The sequence below is a fragment of the Perissodus microlepis genome, chromosome 7, assembly GCF_051167445.1.
Source record: "Perissodus microlepis isolate ML-2025 ecotype Zambia chromosome 7, ASM5116744v1, whole genome shotgun sequence".
Classification (NCBI taxonomy): domain Eukaryota; kingdom Metazoa; phylum Chordata; class Actinopteri; order Cichliformes; family Cichlidae; genus Perissodus; species Perissodus microlepis.
The window spans coordinates 48,132,588-48,149,616 of NC_140467.1; the positions used below are offsets into that span (position 1 = coordinate 48,132,588).

General features: G+C 40.1%; 2 protein-coding genes and 1 long non-coding RNA gene across 3 annotated transcripts; 2 read left to right on the forward strand and 1 right to left on the reverse strand.

The window, feature by feature from the left end:
• The first annotated feature begins 423 nt into the window (after positions 1-423).
• dolk (dolichol kinase) lies at positions 424-4,567 on the forward strand. Its single transcript, XM_084935583.1, has 2 exons — positions 424-563; positions 1,213-4,567. Exon 2 carries the CDS (start codon positions 1,342-1,344, stop codon positions 2,911-2,913), a length of 1,572 nt encoding a protein of 523 aa, XP_084791709.1. The 5' UTR covers positions 424-563; positions 1,213-1,341; the 3' UTR covers positions 2,914-4,567.
• Positions 4,568-4,593: 26 nt separating this feature from the next.
• On the reverse strand, positions 4,594-11,210 carry phyhd1 (phytanoyl-CoA dioxygenase domain containing 1). The gene is made up of 11 exons (XM_084935584.1): positions 10,974-11,210; positions 9,903-10,061; positions 9,557-9,632; positions 9,420-9,467; positions 9,279-9,334; positions 9,132-9,194; positions 9,026-9,047; positions 8,082-8,210; positions 7,833-7,949; positions 6,971-7,097; positions 4,594-6,619 (listed from the first exon to the last, which is right to left on the reverse strand). Exons 1-11 carry the CDS (start codon positions 11,004-11,006, stop codon positions 6,574-6,576), a joined length of 876 nt encoding a protein of 291 aa, XP_084791710.1. The 5' UTR covers positions 11,007-11,210; the 3' UTR covers positions 4,594-6,573.
• A 140-nt stretch (positions 11,211-11,350) lies between these two features.
• LOC146383965 (uncharacterized) lies at positions 11,351-15,148 on the forward strand. The gene is made up of 2 exons (XR_014800792.1): positions 11,351-11,459; positions 14,468-15,148. It is a non-coding gene; the product is annotated as an uncharacterized LOC146383965 (long non-coding RNA).
• Positions 15,149-17,029: the final 1,881 nt, after the last annotated feature.

The window sequence follows — 17,029 nt, forward strand, 5'->3', positions numbered from 1 at the left end:
TCTTCATGAAGCAGCGGGCGTCCTGAGTTCAACTTTAACGCCATCCTCTGGAGTAAAATAAACACATCCCTATCGCCTCCATACCTTTTCGAAAATATTTATACTACATTTTGGCAAAACTTCTGTGTTTCCCCCTAACTCCATAATTCAGTATATCATGTATCAAAGCGATCCTCTGGACTTACGGGTAATTAATTTTTACAAATAATTATTCACGTATTACATGTATAAAATAGCCGGAGAAGTCTGAATTTGACCAAAATAAATAAATACATATTTTTATGTATTTATTTAAAGTATGTACTTTACAGTGATATAATTATTTCACAAATTTTAAGATTAAAAACTTAAATTAAATTAAATTTAAAACAATCTTTAAAAGTAACGACTTTAAGAGATACTTTTTTAGTGTACCACGTGACCCGGCTGTCAAAGATGGCCCCCTCCTACTGGGTGTGAGAGGACCGACAGCTGACAAAGGAAACAAATCTGTCCAGAAAGGACGGCAGCGATTCATAGCGATTCATTGCACACGTCCGCTCAGACAACGTAGCGCTTGTATGGTATGTACGCTTGTCTTTGTCAGCCTGTATTGTGCGTCAGTGCTGCCAGCAGTTACTGCTGGCGTTTTGCTAGCTCTGTACAGTGTGCTTGTTAATCTGCCGTTAGCTTGATGCCGTCAGAGGTTAAAGCATCCTCGGCTGCCAGAGAGACGCGTTCCTCGGTGTAGGGAGAATTATCTGGCCCCATTGGGCTGTATGAATGAATGAAATAAACTGGAGTTTTATTGTTTTGATTTTCTTTCCCTAAAATATCCTTCAGCTTTCATAACCATTTGTTAAGCATAGCCTCCATAGCTGACACAGAACTCACACTACACAGACAGCTCAAACTCCGACCCCCACAGGAACAAAAGGTTGCAGCTGATGTGGAAAGAACATGTGTTTCATGTGTGGCCTTTAACTCGTGCTATCTGAACTGTGTGAATTTCTCACTGACGGGGTGAATTTTCAGTGTGGTCATAGTTCATGGCAGGAAGCAGATAAAGCATGATCAAGGTTCAGAGTTAGAATAAGCAAGAAAAGACTCAGCATTCAGTACAGTAGCATTTGAATCTGTAATTTTTTTCACATTATTCTGTTTGTTGTGATCTGTATTTTTTTTTCTCTTAAATGCTAACACTTTTTCCCCTTTTTCCTCGGACATCCATAGCAAAGGAAGTTACCTTCCAAATGATGAAGCCTGTGAGAGAGAGGAAGTGACAGAAGAAGGCCTTCATTGCTGCACACCATCTGTTCAGATCAACCCTCCTCCCTCTTTGTGAGCGCCCACCCTGCAGCCATGCAAATCAACCCGGTGCACGTGGAGTCCACTGTAGTTTTGGCAGTGGTACTATGTGTCCACATGGCGGTCTGGAACCAGCACTCCTGGTGCAGCATAGCCCTGGTGATACAGGCTTTCTATGTGCAGCATAAATGGGACCGTCTGCTCAGGTCTGGGGGTGCTGTGTTCCAGTTTCGCCCTTCAGCGAACAGCGGCATCGTTCCGGCCTCTATGGTGATGCCTTTGTTGGGCCTGGCACTGAGAGAAAAGTGCTCTGCCTCAGGGAATGTCTACTTTGAGCGCTTCTCCATGGTGGTCACCATCACAGGCATGATGCTAGCCCTGTTCCTCTCCCTGATTGCACTGGGAATCACAAGACCTGTTCCCACCAACACTTGTGTGATTGCAGGGATGGCCGGCAGCGCAATTCTCTACACCACAAAGCAGACCCTGACGGTGTCTGAGGTCATAGAGGTCTTGGAGGTGCTGCTGATCTTTGTCTATCTCAGCCTGATTGTGCTTTATCTGCTGCCACGCTGCTTCACGCCCGGAGAGGCGCTCCTCATTGTCGGTGGGATCAGCTTCATCGTGAACCAGCTCATCAAGCGCTCCCTGAACCTGGCGGAGGTCAAAGGTGACCCGGTGAACTATTTCCTCCCGGTGTTAGTGGTGGGCTCGCTGCTGCTGGGCGTTTTCTTTGCCCTGCTCTTTTGTTTCATGGAGTCTGAGAGCTGGGGGTCATCGCTCTTCTTTCACATGATGACAGCCGTTCTGGGTCTGGGGATCTTGATGCCCTGGCTGTCTTTGTTCATCGGTCGCCACCCCCTCATGTGGTTGTTGGACTTCATCACGTTGAATGACAGGAGACTCTGCCTGCTGGCGTACTGGGTGTTTCTGTCTGTCGTGGCAAGTTGCGTTGTGCTACATCAGAACTATCAGCGCCAGTCGGGTTCCAAGAAGCACCAGGCGTCGACCATCGTCAGGAAGTACTTCCATCTGATTGTAGTGGCCACCTACATTCCAGGGTTGATCTACGACAGGCAGCTGCTCCACGTGGCATCTGTGGGTTGCCTGGCGGTTTTCTTGTTCTTGGAGTATGTGCGTTACTTTCGAATCAGGCCTCTCGGTCAGCTGCTCAGGCAGTTGCTCACTCTGTTCCTGGACGAGCGGGACTCTGGGCCTCTCATCCTCACCCACATTTACCTGCTACTGGGCATGTCTTTGCCCATTTGGCTGTTTCCTGGACCCTGTGCCCCTAAGGGAATACTTCCAGGGGCGGGTGGCCTGGTGCCCTATGCAGGTGTGCTCGCGGTGGGAGTTGGAGACACTGTGGCCTCTGTGTTTGGCAGTACCATGGGGGAGATCCATTGGCCCGGCACCAAGAAAACCTTAGAGGGGACTGCGACATCTGTGTTCGCCCAGATCATCGCCGTGGCCATGTTTCTCATCTTTGACAGCAGCATCAATCTGAACACTACCTACTCATGGATTGTTGGCTCCATCACTCTGGTGGCCATGCTGGAAGCCTACACCTCCCAAATAGACAACCTGCTGCTTCCACTCTACCTCTTCATCCTCCTGTTGCTTTGAATGGACCAATCATACAAACAAGCAGATCCACTGCCTGTTTCTCAGCCATTTCTGGTGGTGAACTTGGGACAAAAAAAAAAAAGCTGTCTTTCGTAGTCTGTGGAGATGATCGGTAGTTATTTTTGACCAGCACAATGCGATTGAAAGCAGTCAGATTAACCGACCAGGATATCGACAAACCTTTACATGCGACAGTGTTGGCATGACAGTCTGTTGTCTTTAGATCATTTTCAGTATCCTTTCCAATAACCAGTAGAACATTTTAGATCAAGTCTGAGCCTTGCGACAGAGGTGGCGTATGTTTTCTCTGCCACCGACACCAACAGCTCCTAAATTATGCAACGGGAGACTCAGTTTAGCAGAGTGTGGAGGGGGAAAAAAGGGTTTCTTAAATAGAAATCCTGGATGCATTTTTTATAATCGGCAAGAAATACACAAAATGTCCTGTCGTTTTTATTTTGTAAACAGATACATGCCTTGTATTGCCTTTCGAAGAACATAAGTTAACTTTAAATTATTGATATGTCTTTTAATCAACTTTCTCACATCTTTATTATTATGTTTGCCTCCCTGATGGCAATATGAAGAAGTTTCTTCTGAAAATACTTGCCTTAAGAAGTCTATTTTCTATCACACACAACCTACCATAATAGAAGCTGTAGACGCTAGCATGGCAGCCCATTTCAACTCTTATTTAAAGGGCTGATTTATACTTATATATGGTAGAAACACACTATGCTCCTGCATGAGACTGATGTGATAATGCAGTACTGTAATGTGTATGCCGGTTGTCCTACCGCATATATTTTTGTCAGATAAATCAACTTTGCTTACCGGTTTGTGGTTTAATGGGACCCTGCACCCCTTAAATATCTACATTTCCTTGTAATACTGAGCCTTTAGTGTTTTGGGGGTTTTTTGGACATTGTAGATATGCTTTTGGGCCACACCCATGCACACAGGCCTTTACGTTTTGGCAACTTTTACAGCAAGAGTTACTTCTAAATTATTGTTTTATATGCTTTATAGCAATATACTCTAATTTTTATTGGGTTTGATCTCGTCATTTGTAGATAAGGAAATGGAGCTGGTTTCAGTTCATCTGTAAAAATTCTCAAGTGTTTCTTTTTTGTTTGTTTGTTTTTAATGTTCTGATGATGTTTATTAGCCTGATCCTGCTGGTGTGTTTCTTTTTCCAACATTCTTACATTTTGAAAGAAAATTTAGTATTGCATGTTTCAGAACATCTGAGAACAAACAAAGCTTTTGTTTGGTTTTTTTTGGGGGGGGGGGGTTGTTGTTGTTGTTTTTTTTGTTTGTTTTTTTGAGGATTGAGATGTAGGACCTATGTGAGCGACTGTATTTTAACAACACAAAGATTATCCCTTCACTTTTTCACTTTGATTTGTGACACTAACACGAGGAGTTTGAATGCTGCGCTTAATAATTACACGTACATAAAGCTTTGTCTTTTTCATTTTAAGTTGGGTCTTAAAATGAACATACTTGAAAGCAGAGATGCTCGCTGTTGTCTATAAATGGAGGAATTCATTGTCTTATTTGGGCACAAATCATTTAAAAAGATCTTGCACAAGAATAAAGCTGTTGACAATGCTGATGAAGAAATGCTTAATAAAGGTGGGTGGAAATGTCAGTTGCACAGTGAAATCTCCATGGAGACTTGATCAAAAAAATGTTTATTTAAAAAAAAAAAAATTTCAGCCACAATTTAAAACACTTTTCCAGCAAATTTATAATTAAGTTAGAAAAAATTATTAGTCTAAATGCTGGTTAGTAAGGAACCAGAGATTGGCCAAGCTTGCGATTTTTTTTTTTTTTCTTATAAAACTAGTTTAATTCTTCTCTTACCCTCTTTTTGTGATAACTTAACATAAGCAGACTGGCTAAGCAGATGCACAGACTGAATTCGTCAAACCGGAATACTGGCAGCAGAACAGTATATTTTCCCAAGGATGATCAAATCAAAACGGCACAAAAATGCAAAAATTTCAAACACAGTATATCGGATGAAAGCAACACTGCTGCAGCCAAATCAGCAGCGTGTGAGACTGTGATCGAAAACGCGCTGTACAGTATGTAATTTAAAAAAAAAAATCCTATGAATGTGTGTGTGTGTGCTTTAAGTGTTTTGACTGAAAAAGTGCAATATCAATAAAGTCTATTTAAAGCCAGGAAGGAAAGCTGGTTAAATATGGAGTTAACAGACTTATTACAATGTTATTAAAACATGGTTTCAAGTGTTAACATAATTATAATGCTGCATGCTGCAAAATCAGTCTGGTGTTGAGCTGTTTTCTTGAGGCATGCAAGAAAGTTTAGGTGTAGTCTTTCAACTGCAAACCTGCTGCTGTTAACAGCCTGAAACCTGCAGAGAACACAGCAGCTAATCCATGGCCTGGACTTCCTTTAAATATATGGTTACTATACACGTGATGAGCATGTGTCACTTTTGACATGACCAAGGAAAAAAATGTATCTCAAACCCTCTTTCCCAGATGTACACCATTTCAAAGAAATGCTCAACTGGGTCTTCCTTCCCTCACTTCCTAAAGGTCGTGGCATTCCCTCCCTGCTCCTGGTAATTCTGAAGCTTTCTTCCTGTTAAGAGGGAGTTTTTCCTTCTCACTGTTGCCAAGTACTCACTCATAGGGAGTCATCAGATTGTTGGGATTTTCTCTTCATTATTGTAGGGTCTTTACCCTAAAATATAATCTATATTTTATATAAATATAAAACTGATTTAGTGCTTTATAAACAGAATTGAATTGAGTGGCAAAGCATATCAAAACATTCATTTTGAATGTCCCCCAGAAGAACTATTCTGGAAGTTTAAGATATTAACAAAAATGTTTTGCAGACAGCACAGCACAGGGTTTATGATTGGGGTTGGGGACCACCTCTGTGGAGTTTGTCTATTCTCCCTGTGCCTATGTGAGTGATCTCCAGGTAATCCGGCTTCTTCCCACACTCCAAAAACACGTAAGTTAGGTTAACTGGTGGTTCTAAATTGACCATGGGTGTGAATAGACCGCAATAGACTGTGAACCTGTCCAGGGTGTAGCCACCTCTCAGTAGCCCAGTGACTCCAAATTGTTCAAGTTTAGAGAAATGGATGGATTTACATTACCAGTCAAAAGTTTGGACACAAACCATTTCAGGTGATAACCTCATGAAGCTCATTGAGAGACTGCCAAGAGTGTGCAAAGCAGCAATCAAAGCAAAGGGTGGCTATGTTGAAGAATGTAAAATATAAAACATGTTTTGAGGTATTTCACTTTTTTTTTTTTGTTAACTACATAATTCCATGTGTGTTCATTCACAGTTGTAATGCCTTCAGTGAGAATCTACAATGTAAACAGCCATAAAAATAAAGACAAACCATTAAATCAGAAGGTGTGTCCAAACTTTTGACTGGTAGTATATCTTATTTATACATGTCTATTTTTTGCCTGAGCTCAGGATTCAGCCTATTGTTTTCTTGTGTAATAAGATCCTTTTACCCTTATCAGAAGAATATTGCAAGCACAGCCATTCTTTGGGAAGTTAATGAAACAGTATTATCTGATTTTTTTTTCCTTGATGAAAATATCATAGATTCTGGTTATTCTTTGGGAGCAGCACCGGATGCCAAAGAATCCTTCAAGTGTAGAGAGGTGGGAAAGGGAGGTCTTCAGTGGGCTGCAACCTTACAGGACCAAAGAGATAGAAATAAGATGGACAGGTCAGGCTTGGGAAATTTCTTTGGAGCATCTTGTTTCATAAAGTTTGCATTAATGAGAGAACACTGATTTTCCATACAAAACTAAATGCTGACATATACAAATCTAGATATGTTGTATGAAAACAAAGAAGGGCTGCTCTAAACAAATCTGTGCTTATTTGAAGTTTACTTGACGTGTGCATCAACACAAAACTGACATTAAACAAATTAATGAGGAACATCTCTATTTGACTACATGTTAACTGAGACAATCACTTGCCAGAAATATGTAGTCAAATAAAAGAAATATCACAAGGCCAGCCCACAAAGTCTCACCAGTTGTCAGGGCTCCAGCGGGTCTGCTGGGCTTCCATGATGTGGAAGGTGTAGACATGACGAGACTCTTCAGAGGTGTTTTCAGCACTTCGATGCACCACCTGTCCGTGGATCAGGATAACACCACCTGAACAAGGGAATGAGCAACAGCTGACCAACTTGAACAGTTTTATTTCAGTAATGCAGTGCTAACTCTACTTTTATGACCAATTATTCTAACAGTCATGTTTTTGTTTCAGCATTTCCTCAGACTTGAAGACCTGAAAACATTTTGCAGGTCGCAGCAGACGGCTCCTTCTCCTGGAGGTTTCTTCCTGTTATAAGGGAGTTTTTTCTTCCCGCTGCCGCAAAGGGCGTTGCTCACAGGATGTTATCTGATTGTTGGGGTTTTCTCTCTAATATTGTAGTTTCTTTACCTTACACTATAAAGCACATTGTTGTGACTTGGTTATATAAATAACATTTAATTGAACTGAACTTAGTTTACTAGGTAGAGAATATAAAGATTAATGCAATTCTTAGCATGTTTAAAGCAGCTAGCCAGTTAGCTTAGCTTAGCATAAAGACTCCAAATGTAAAAAAATCTAATTTAAACTACCAGAACCTCCAGAGTTTGATAAGTCACTTTTTTTTGTTAATTTAAACAAAAAAAAAAGTGTCAATATGGTGGTTGGTGTGTATTATTTTTATAACGGTGCAGAAAAAGAAAAAAACTCAAGGCATTTAATCTAAGGTGAACTGTCCTGAGCTGTCGACGGTCAAAAGTTTCTTTATAAGCAACAACATTTTTTTTTTACAATTTCAGTTGCAAAATGTCACAAAATTCAAAAATGTGTCCATCAATCACCGACTAAATTTAGACCTTTTTTCACTGGTGCGGCAACAAACTTCTCGTCATCGTATGTCTGCTCTCTACCGATAAAGTCGGTCAGGGGAAAGGTGCCCTTTGGAGTACGCACCATACGTCTAGTGATACCGCCTGGGGCAAAAAGAGAAAATATAAAATTATAACATGCAATAAATAAACCTTAAAAACTATTTCAGAAATATGTGGCAGAGCAGTAGCTGGATAACATATACACTTTATAAAGACATTCTGGTAGATACTTACTGTTGTGTGATCCTGGGATAAACCACAGACAGCCATTGTTAATAGTAGCATCTTCCAGGGCAATCCACACCCCCATAACTCTGCCCAGGGGCTCCGTGTACAGAAATGTAGCATCTTGGTGTGGAGTCACTAAGAAACACATGAGAATCTGCTATGGATATAATTTAAAATTATAACCGTATTTACTTTGTTAATAGAAGCCTGACATAAAATAAATCTCTAATTTCCTTTCCATAAAACTGTATTTTGTCAGTGACACTGTAATTCCCAATCAGCTATCAGCCAAAAGTGTGCAGTGTGTCCTTAAAGAATTTGAGGAAACTGGACAGAAAGAAGTGGCAGACCTAAAATCTGTGCGCATAACCAGCTGTAAAACATGGTGGATGCTCTGTCATTGTTTAGGGCTACATTTCAAAATTAAACATTTTCAGTCATGGGATGGCCTCCCGAAAAATAGGTCATATTATACAGCATCTGGAAAACACTGAACCTTTTAAACTTTAACAAGGTTCCAACTGCAACTTAAATTCAGCTTCATTACAAAACAAATATTGATGGGATTTAGAATAATGCTAACCTGTGTTTAGGCTAGTCGCTTTCATGCCTCACTTTCAGTAGAATGAAATGTCATGGCAGTATTTTGGCACCCCGTTAACATAAACTACCATCAACAAAAGGCAAAAAGATGTAAGTTTCACAAAAGGTGGAATTCATGGCAAAACAGATTTTACCGGTATTCCTAATAATGTGGCCAAGGTGCAAATATTCCATTATTTACAAGGTTTTTATGTCAGTTTTTTTGCTTTTACTTTCGTGTTTTTATACCAAATTTGAGTGTCTTTAATATGAGACAGAAATAAGGATAAGAAGGGATCTTTGGTTAAAAAATGTGATGGGAAATGTGTACTCATTACTGACAAAAATATTCTGCTGAATTTTCTTACCTTCCCCACCGATGCCTGGTTGCTGTAAAAGATAAGGTTCTTATTTCAATCTTTACGTTTTAATAAGTCATTATGTAGCATTGTCTAGCAGTATAAGGCCATTTACCTTAAATATGAACATACTTTGGAGAATCACAGGACTCACTAGGCCCAGCTTTTTAGCTATGCCCTAGGAGAATGACATTTCATTGGACAGTTAGTTATTCTGTGACTCAGTAAATCATTCTTTCACTCCGTCAACCTGTTAGCTCACCTGGACTTTGGGCGAATGTGTAACCTTTTCGTACAACGGCTCATAGGCATGCAGTGCTAAAAGAAAAAAAAACTAGCAGTTAGGAGATTTTTATGCAACAGTTTATAGGCTACGTGTTGTTGGAAAACCCCAAAAGCTCACCATGTCCAACTTTATTTAGTGACCGCTGCTTGGGTACAATAAACTCCCCTGCAAGGTGAGAAAATCATCATCTCATTTTGGAGTTTCACAGCATGAGAAATGAAAGACAGTGTAGAAAGAATTTCACTGGAACTCACCTTTGTCATCAAAAACCCCTTTCTCAAAGAAGAATCGGATCTTATCTCCACTTGTGATGAAATAGTCAGCATTTCCCTGCAGGTCAGAGGGGAAAGACACCGACACTGACTACACTGTTGACATAAGAGTCTGCTTGCAGGGTCAAAGAGGTCGAGGCAAATAACTGTAAATGTGAAGCTAACTTATAGAAAGACTACATGGGTGTGATCACTAAGGAGGGTGCGCCCTCAGCTGCCTTACCTGCATCTGCAAATGGTGATGTCATTGGAAGCATGTGAAAGAAACATTGTTCAAAGGAAAGCTGACAGTGTTAAAGATCCTGTGCAGCGTTGGTCATTGGGTCACCTGCTTTTTTAGCTGCTCATCATGGTAGGTGGAGAAGGTGGTACGGCAGTGTTCAGGGACATCCATCCGCTCCACAATCTCTGCCATCCTCTGCCTCAGTTCATCACACTCCTGGGAGGTCAGCAGCCCGTCCAGAATCACGTATCCATCCTCCTGGTACTGTCAAGCCGAAGGAAATTCAGTTTGAGCCGTTTACAGAACAGAAGGAGCAATAACTGAAGCACCGAGGCTCGTCCTAATGACCTTTCATGCCTGCTTTTCACACAAAGGTCTCTTTCACATTTCAAACTGAAGTCACACCCAGAGTTTAATTCACAGCCATGAGACGTGAAACACATGCTACATATTAAGGCCGGTTCCCAGTTTAAAATTGCATAATTACATTAAAACAGCTGCATAAAATATGTGAGTTTTGTTTTTTTTATTCTTGGCTAATGAGTGTCTTATGTTACTGATTTCTTAAGGATGACAGCTGCATCATAATCCAACAAGAGGAAAAAAACCCATGTTTTAATTGTTGTCCGCCCTGCAGCATTGTTCTGTTTTCTGCTGCGTAGGATTTAACCCAACCGGAGAGAATGTGTTGAAAAATAGTTGCCATCGGATAGTTTAAGTACATATATATTTTATAAATATTCTCTTATAATCTTGCAAACTACGGCAAGATTACAAGACTACAGCATGGCCTCGGTTAGTTCCTGCCTTTCTGTAGCTTACAAGAACAGAGTAAGTGTTGGAAAATGGGGAATTTACTCCTGAGGGCACATATGGTGTTTTCCTAGCTGAAACAGGGGCCGTTTGCTGACGTCAGTGGACCACTTGTGGCTGCAGGGTGTTGTGCAATGAACTTGAAATGTGCATTTCATTTGAATACAGCGACAAAATACAATCGTATTACCATATATAATACGGAAGAGGCTTCTGATGCACAACTGACATTGCAAAAGTAAAACTGTTTTCTGTTCGAAGCAAACAGTGATCAAATTGCTAATTATTTAACTGAGCATTGGTAATTTAACTATAAACTGCACTTCCATGTCATTTTCATCGGTATGTGAAAGTAATCCTCACCCTCTGCACATCCTGATCTGTCATAAAGTCCATGGCGTTCCGCTGGGAGAAATCCACTGCACGGGACCGATGCGCCTGCGTCTCTCCCCCTGGTTGAAGCACAGCATGTCCGCATCCGACCACGTGACGTGTCTACTTAAATTAAAGCGTTATCATACAGAGACCGTAATAGGATTTCTGGACCTTTGGCTGTATCCCAATTCAGGGTTTGCAGCCTTAGAGGCCACAGTTTAAGGCCGATTACGTCACAGCGACGCGACGAAGGCTGTCCCAATTCAGAGGCTGTGTAGTGACACAAGAGCACACTGACAGGCTGCTCGAAATGCGTCCCTCAAATGCGTCCTTCATTTCCTTGAATTTTAAGGATGTAGCGGTGTAGACTTCATGGCCCAACATATTCCAGACTTCATAGTGCGGCGGTGGCTGTGGATAATTTTGCCGAAAAAAACGGTGGAAGCGGAGCGGCCAAGGAGTAAACTTTCAAAAGTAAGTACTGAATATTATGCCACTTATTTGTGTGCAAATGTTTAATAATGAAGAACATTAAAACATTACTGTTGGCCACATGTCGGCAAAGTTATGTGACATTAGCGATGTTTGTACTTTCAGCGTTTACTTGGTTTTAAAGCCTTTACTTTATACGCCGTTCGATAGTTGACCTTAATCTTACAGGGAATCTGATGATTTTGTGGATAATTAAAGTCAGTCATACAGGGGCGATTCTAGGATCAGAGCTTTGGGGGTGCTGAGCACCCAGAGAGCTGCCCAGCCAGGCAAGGTAAACTTTATTCATCACGATGAGCCTTCTTCCCTGTCTCTGTCAGTCCCTGCATCCCTAAATGTCTCCAGTTGTCCCGAGTTCCCTCTGTTCCTCCCTGTCCTCATCCTCTGTTGTCTTCATCTCCATTATCAGTCATCGTAATTTTACCATCTCTGTGCAAGTCTGCAAATTTCTTTATTAAATCATAAGATTCTTAAATTCATCAAGTCTCTCTGTGCCTGGGTCCTCGTCACAAAACATGACATCACTGTTTTGTACATTTTAACACAATTTAATCCCACATTTGTGCAAGAAAAGCAAAACACTTTTTTGACCAGTCTGTAACAAAACCATCAAATCTGATAAAGGTTATTTAAATGCTGCTAAAGAAGAATGGATTGGAATTTGAAAAAAACAAAAACAAAAACTGATGATGAAAATGATTCTCATAGTGAGTAAAAAGTAAACTGAGTGCATTTTTTGGACAGAGATTCACTTTTAAAGTGTATGTATAATATAATACAGAAAAAAATACGCTCCAAAAATAGAGTCCTTGAAATATACAAAATATTATTAAAAATTTTTTTAAAAAAATGACACACCTTGGCCTTTGGTACAATGTATACAATGTATAAAAAGATGTTTAGTGCAGATACTACTATGGCTCTGCAGATTTTTTCTTTTCTTTTATCCTATGTCACCTTGAGGTTGGTAAATCTGTCTATCACATTTTGGTGGTCAAGTCTCTCAAGCATCTCTTTCTCAACTGACATCACAGCCAGGTGCTGGAGTCTGCTTTGACCCATGGTCCTTCTCAGCCAGGTATGGAGCTGACTCAAGACACTAAAAGACCTCTCACAGCTACAGCTGCTAACTGGGTTTGTTAGGGCAACCTGAATAACAGTTTTCAGTGTGGGGAAGATCTGATTATCCAGAAGATTGTACAATGTTAACATATCTGGGATGGCACCAGCCTCACTCTTGAGCTTCAAAAAGTCTTTGGCAACCGTGACTTCCTCTGACTGAAGTTCAACATGGTAATGCAGTGCCAGGGCTGACAACCCAGTTTGTTTTGCAGACTCTGTATAGCAGCTTTAATATAGGGAGAACACAACTTCCAGATTGTACGAGTAAAATTAGTTTTGTTTTTTTTCTTTGCCAGTTTAACAGTTTCTGTTGTGCCTGTCACTGTTCCCTGCCTGTTTTCTTATACCTGGTTCTTCCTGACCTTGTACTTTCCCCTCTTTCCTCTCTCCCTCTTTGGACTGACAAGACAATCATACACAAATAGATTGTATTCAATTAGATTAAAAAAAAATACTATTAAGATCACTAATAAAAAAGTCCTCTCTCAGTGTACTTTCAACCAAAAGGCAAATAACCAAACCACATAAAAGATATAAATACTGAAACACTGATCCAACATTATCCTTCATTGATGGATCATTTGATTTTACACTTTTACCTGAATGTGGCTCCTTTTTTTTGAAAAAACTTCTTCATATCCATTATGACCCTGGCTGTCTCTCTGTACACAAACACACACACACACACACACACACACACACACACACACACACACACACACACACACCAGCAGTTATAAGGTTAATGGGAATCCAGTCAGTTAGCTAGTTAGTACCTTGGGTTTAATATCGGCACATATGACAAAATAACCAGTTTCTCTCATTACATTTCAAACCGTTGTAGCAACAGTGGTGACAACAGCAGACTAAGGACAATGTTAAGTTTTAGGTTTTAAATAGGCTGTATACATTTCAATGAGATTAACAGGACGGTCAAATGTCGCTGATTTTACGACAGAGCAGGACGGATTGTAGGGTAACAAACATCGTCGGAAAACAAGTTTTCAACACTGCAGGTTACCTGGTGTAATGTTTTTCAGCTAAAAAGAAACATCCTACCAACTCCTACCTAACTATATAAAGAGTAACTGAAGGTTAAAGGCAGCTAACAAGGTCCTGTTTTAAGCCAGGCACTTACACCTCCGCTCCGCTGCGTCTCAGCCACCATTGCTCTGGCAGCAACAGCGCTAGAGCCAGAGCAGGGGAGAGGCGAGCTGGAACAAACCATTTTGGGAGGGGGGTATCTATACTTTTGTTGTTAAAATGTTCCATCTCAATTAAGTACTGTATGCTTTTTGTATTTTTAGTAGTGTGTCCCACAAACAGCAAATATTTTCAAAAAAAGTAAGAAATCTTTGGGGGTGCTTTGATTCATTTTGGGGGTGCTGAAGCACCCCCAAAAATGGGCTAAAATCGCCCCTGCAGTCATATATCCACAAACACAACAAGCTGAAAGTCAGTGATGCTGCTCGGTTTGCAGTCCTGAATATCACGGCACAAGCAGGATTCACTGCACTGTTAATGTTAGCTATGTTATATTGCTGCTTCTGTTCGGTGGTGTCGAGCCAAACGGACTTGAACGTGTGTTTGAACGAGCTGACGGTTCACTCGTTAAGCTGAAAGAAAGATGCTTTAATCACAGCAGTCACACATGTGTCCACTGTACCATCTGGGAACTCTTCTTGTTTAGCACTCGTAATAACACAAACACTAAATCCTCCTTCTCTTGTGCTGTTTTGTAGCAGTGTGTACACCTGAGACTGTCACCTGTCTGTCTGTCCTGCACTCTCTCTTTTTCTTTCTCTCTGATTGTGTAATAAAAGTATGAACATGTATTTATAAGTTACACTTGTGTTTGAATCCTGCAGCTTATCACACATTTGATTTCCATGTGTGAGGACAGACTGAGGGACCCACTGCTGCACATCATCTGTGAGGCTTTGCACCCCTGATGATCCACCAGGACAAACTCAGCAGTGTGTGAGGAAGAGGAGGAGGAAGAGCCAGCAGCAGCTGACAGATGGAGAGAATAGACAGACTGTTCCCTGTTTGTGAAGGACTGCTAGAAAAGTTTAACATAACTAATTGTCTGTCCTGAATCAGTCTTATTGGGTAATGTTCAAATCATTTTATCATTCCAGTGTTTTCAGTGTGGGAGAAAGTACTCAGGGCCTTCAGGTTACACACTATGAAAGGCAGCAACAAGTTTAATATTCAGAAACCTAAAGTATGTATCAGCAGCAGAATGGACCTAAAAATAAGTGTTTGTTTCAGTTCTATGAAGCTTTGAGTATTTTGGATTAGTAGCACTGCTGTGTTTGTTGCATCATATTGCTGTAATTGTTTATATGCTTTATATATTCTGAGGTAAGTTGATCTATAGTGTTACATCATATTTTATAAGGATGTTATGTGTTTGTATACTTTCTGCCCAGTTTGTTCCATTTAGCAGAAGTCAGCCTGTTTAAGGCTCTGATATCTATTCTGTATGACATAAGGAGTTATGACATGGTCTGATTTTCTCACCCGATAAAGGAATATTTAATATATCAGTCTATTCTTTATTCTATCAGAAACAGTTTTCACAGCTCGTACATTTTCTTCTTACACATATATGTAAGCATTGAGCCAAATTTAGTAATGCCAACATATTAAACGAACAATATTTGTCTCTTATATATAATACATCTATATATACACTGTCAAAGATACTTGTCTTTAAGTGAAGATTTAAGGTGATAGGAAATTTGAATAAATGCAACTTGAATCTTTACTGAGGCTCAGTGAATGACACAGAGTTCAAGCTCACTGCTGTAATAACTAATAATGATTAATATAGTAATAAATATATTGGCCATATTATATTTACATTACCAAAGTGAGATGACTTTAGTCTCATGAACAACATTAGCTAATTGTTATTTACTAACTAATCTTAAAATGACTGTTCAGTACAGAAATGAAGCCCAACAATCATGTTTTTCAGCCTCAGATACTCAACAAATCAAACAAAGCTCATGTAAGAACAAACAAACAAATGAACAAAATTTCTCCTTCATTTCTGTCAAACAAAGCTGTATGAAACGTTTCCAGCGGTTAGTATCATGGTTGCTAGGCAACCTGGGCAGCGCGACCGAGGCTAGACCGTCCCATTTCACAAGCCTCTCACTTCCGGTCTTAGCGGTCTTTGAGTACGCGGCCCTTGTGGACCGTTAAGGCTGCAGACCCTGAATTGGGATACAGCCAATAACTCTTACACTGCGCCGTAGTAACATGGAATGACCACTATGTGTCGCTCATGTCACTGATCTAAACGAACATGTGAATCACAGCGCCGACTGGCGGCCCTTCGTGCTATATGCATTAACAAAACAACAATACAACAATTAAAAGTAAACTTGCAATGCTTACAATAGAGTACTCTTATATAACACTATTGCTAATTATATTAAAATATATTTCCCAAACATTTCCCTTTGTACTTCATATGATTAAGTACTACTGGTTAAATCTAATGATATGCTAAGAACAGTCATGTGAATAAAGTTCAAATAAAAGCATCCGACCAGAGCAGATACAGTGTACATTACATACTGAAAGAGCTTCCATCCCTTGCTGTCTTGTCAGACAGAATAGATGTCCTCATTTTGTCCAATCACCAAGTCGGGACTTGCTTTAGGGGGTTGCAAGTAGAGGTGAAAGAAGGAGGCCTACTTATAGATTTTACTTCAGTAAAAATAGCAAAGCAGCCACCAACAGTCATTTTCTTATTGTTATTACAGATGCATGAGCAGATTTCTACCTACTATACTTCAATGTATTGCATCATGATTATTCACCAGAAGTATCTGAGAAATGGTGAATTTTAGATGATTATTAAAAGAATAAATGCTTTAATAAATGCTTTGAACACACAGTTCTGCTGTTTACTGAAATATGTACAAATACACATGGAAATACACTATATAAAGGAAACACAGTTTGTACTGTTCTAACAAGTTTGAAATTCAATATTTGGTATGACCACATTTATCCTTTTCTTCTAATTTCTTTAAATACTCTTCTGGAATATTTCTCTAGGTTCCTTGCAGGACATTTAAAGCTCTTCTTTGGATGATGACTGTTTTCTTTTTCCAATCTCTGTCAAGATGATCCCACACTTGTTCAATAATGTCAAGGTACGGGTTACAAAGCTGCCTCCTAACTCAGCGCAAGCAGACGGTTCAGTCACACGAGTAGGACATGAGCCTCCTTCCATCTATAAAAAACACTTTGGTGGCTGCCTGATGATTGCATTTCATTTAACAACTGCAGTCTGACTTGGACTGTGTGCAATTACTCTCAGACAAATTTTTGAAGTTTTGAAAATAATTGCTGTCTTATTTCTGAATGCAGACAGATTACCAGCATGTCGCCATCAGTCTGAATGG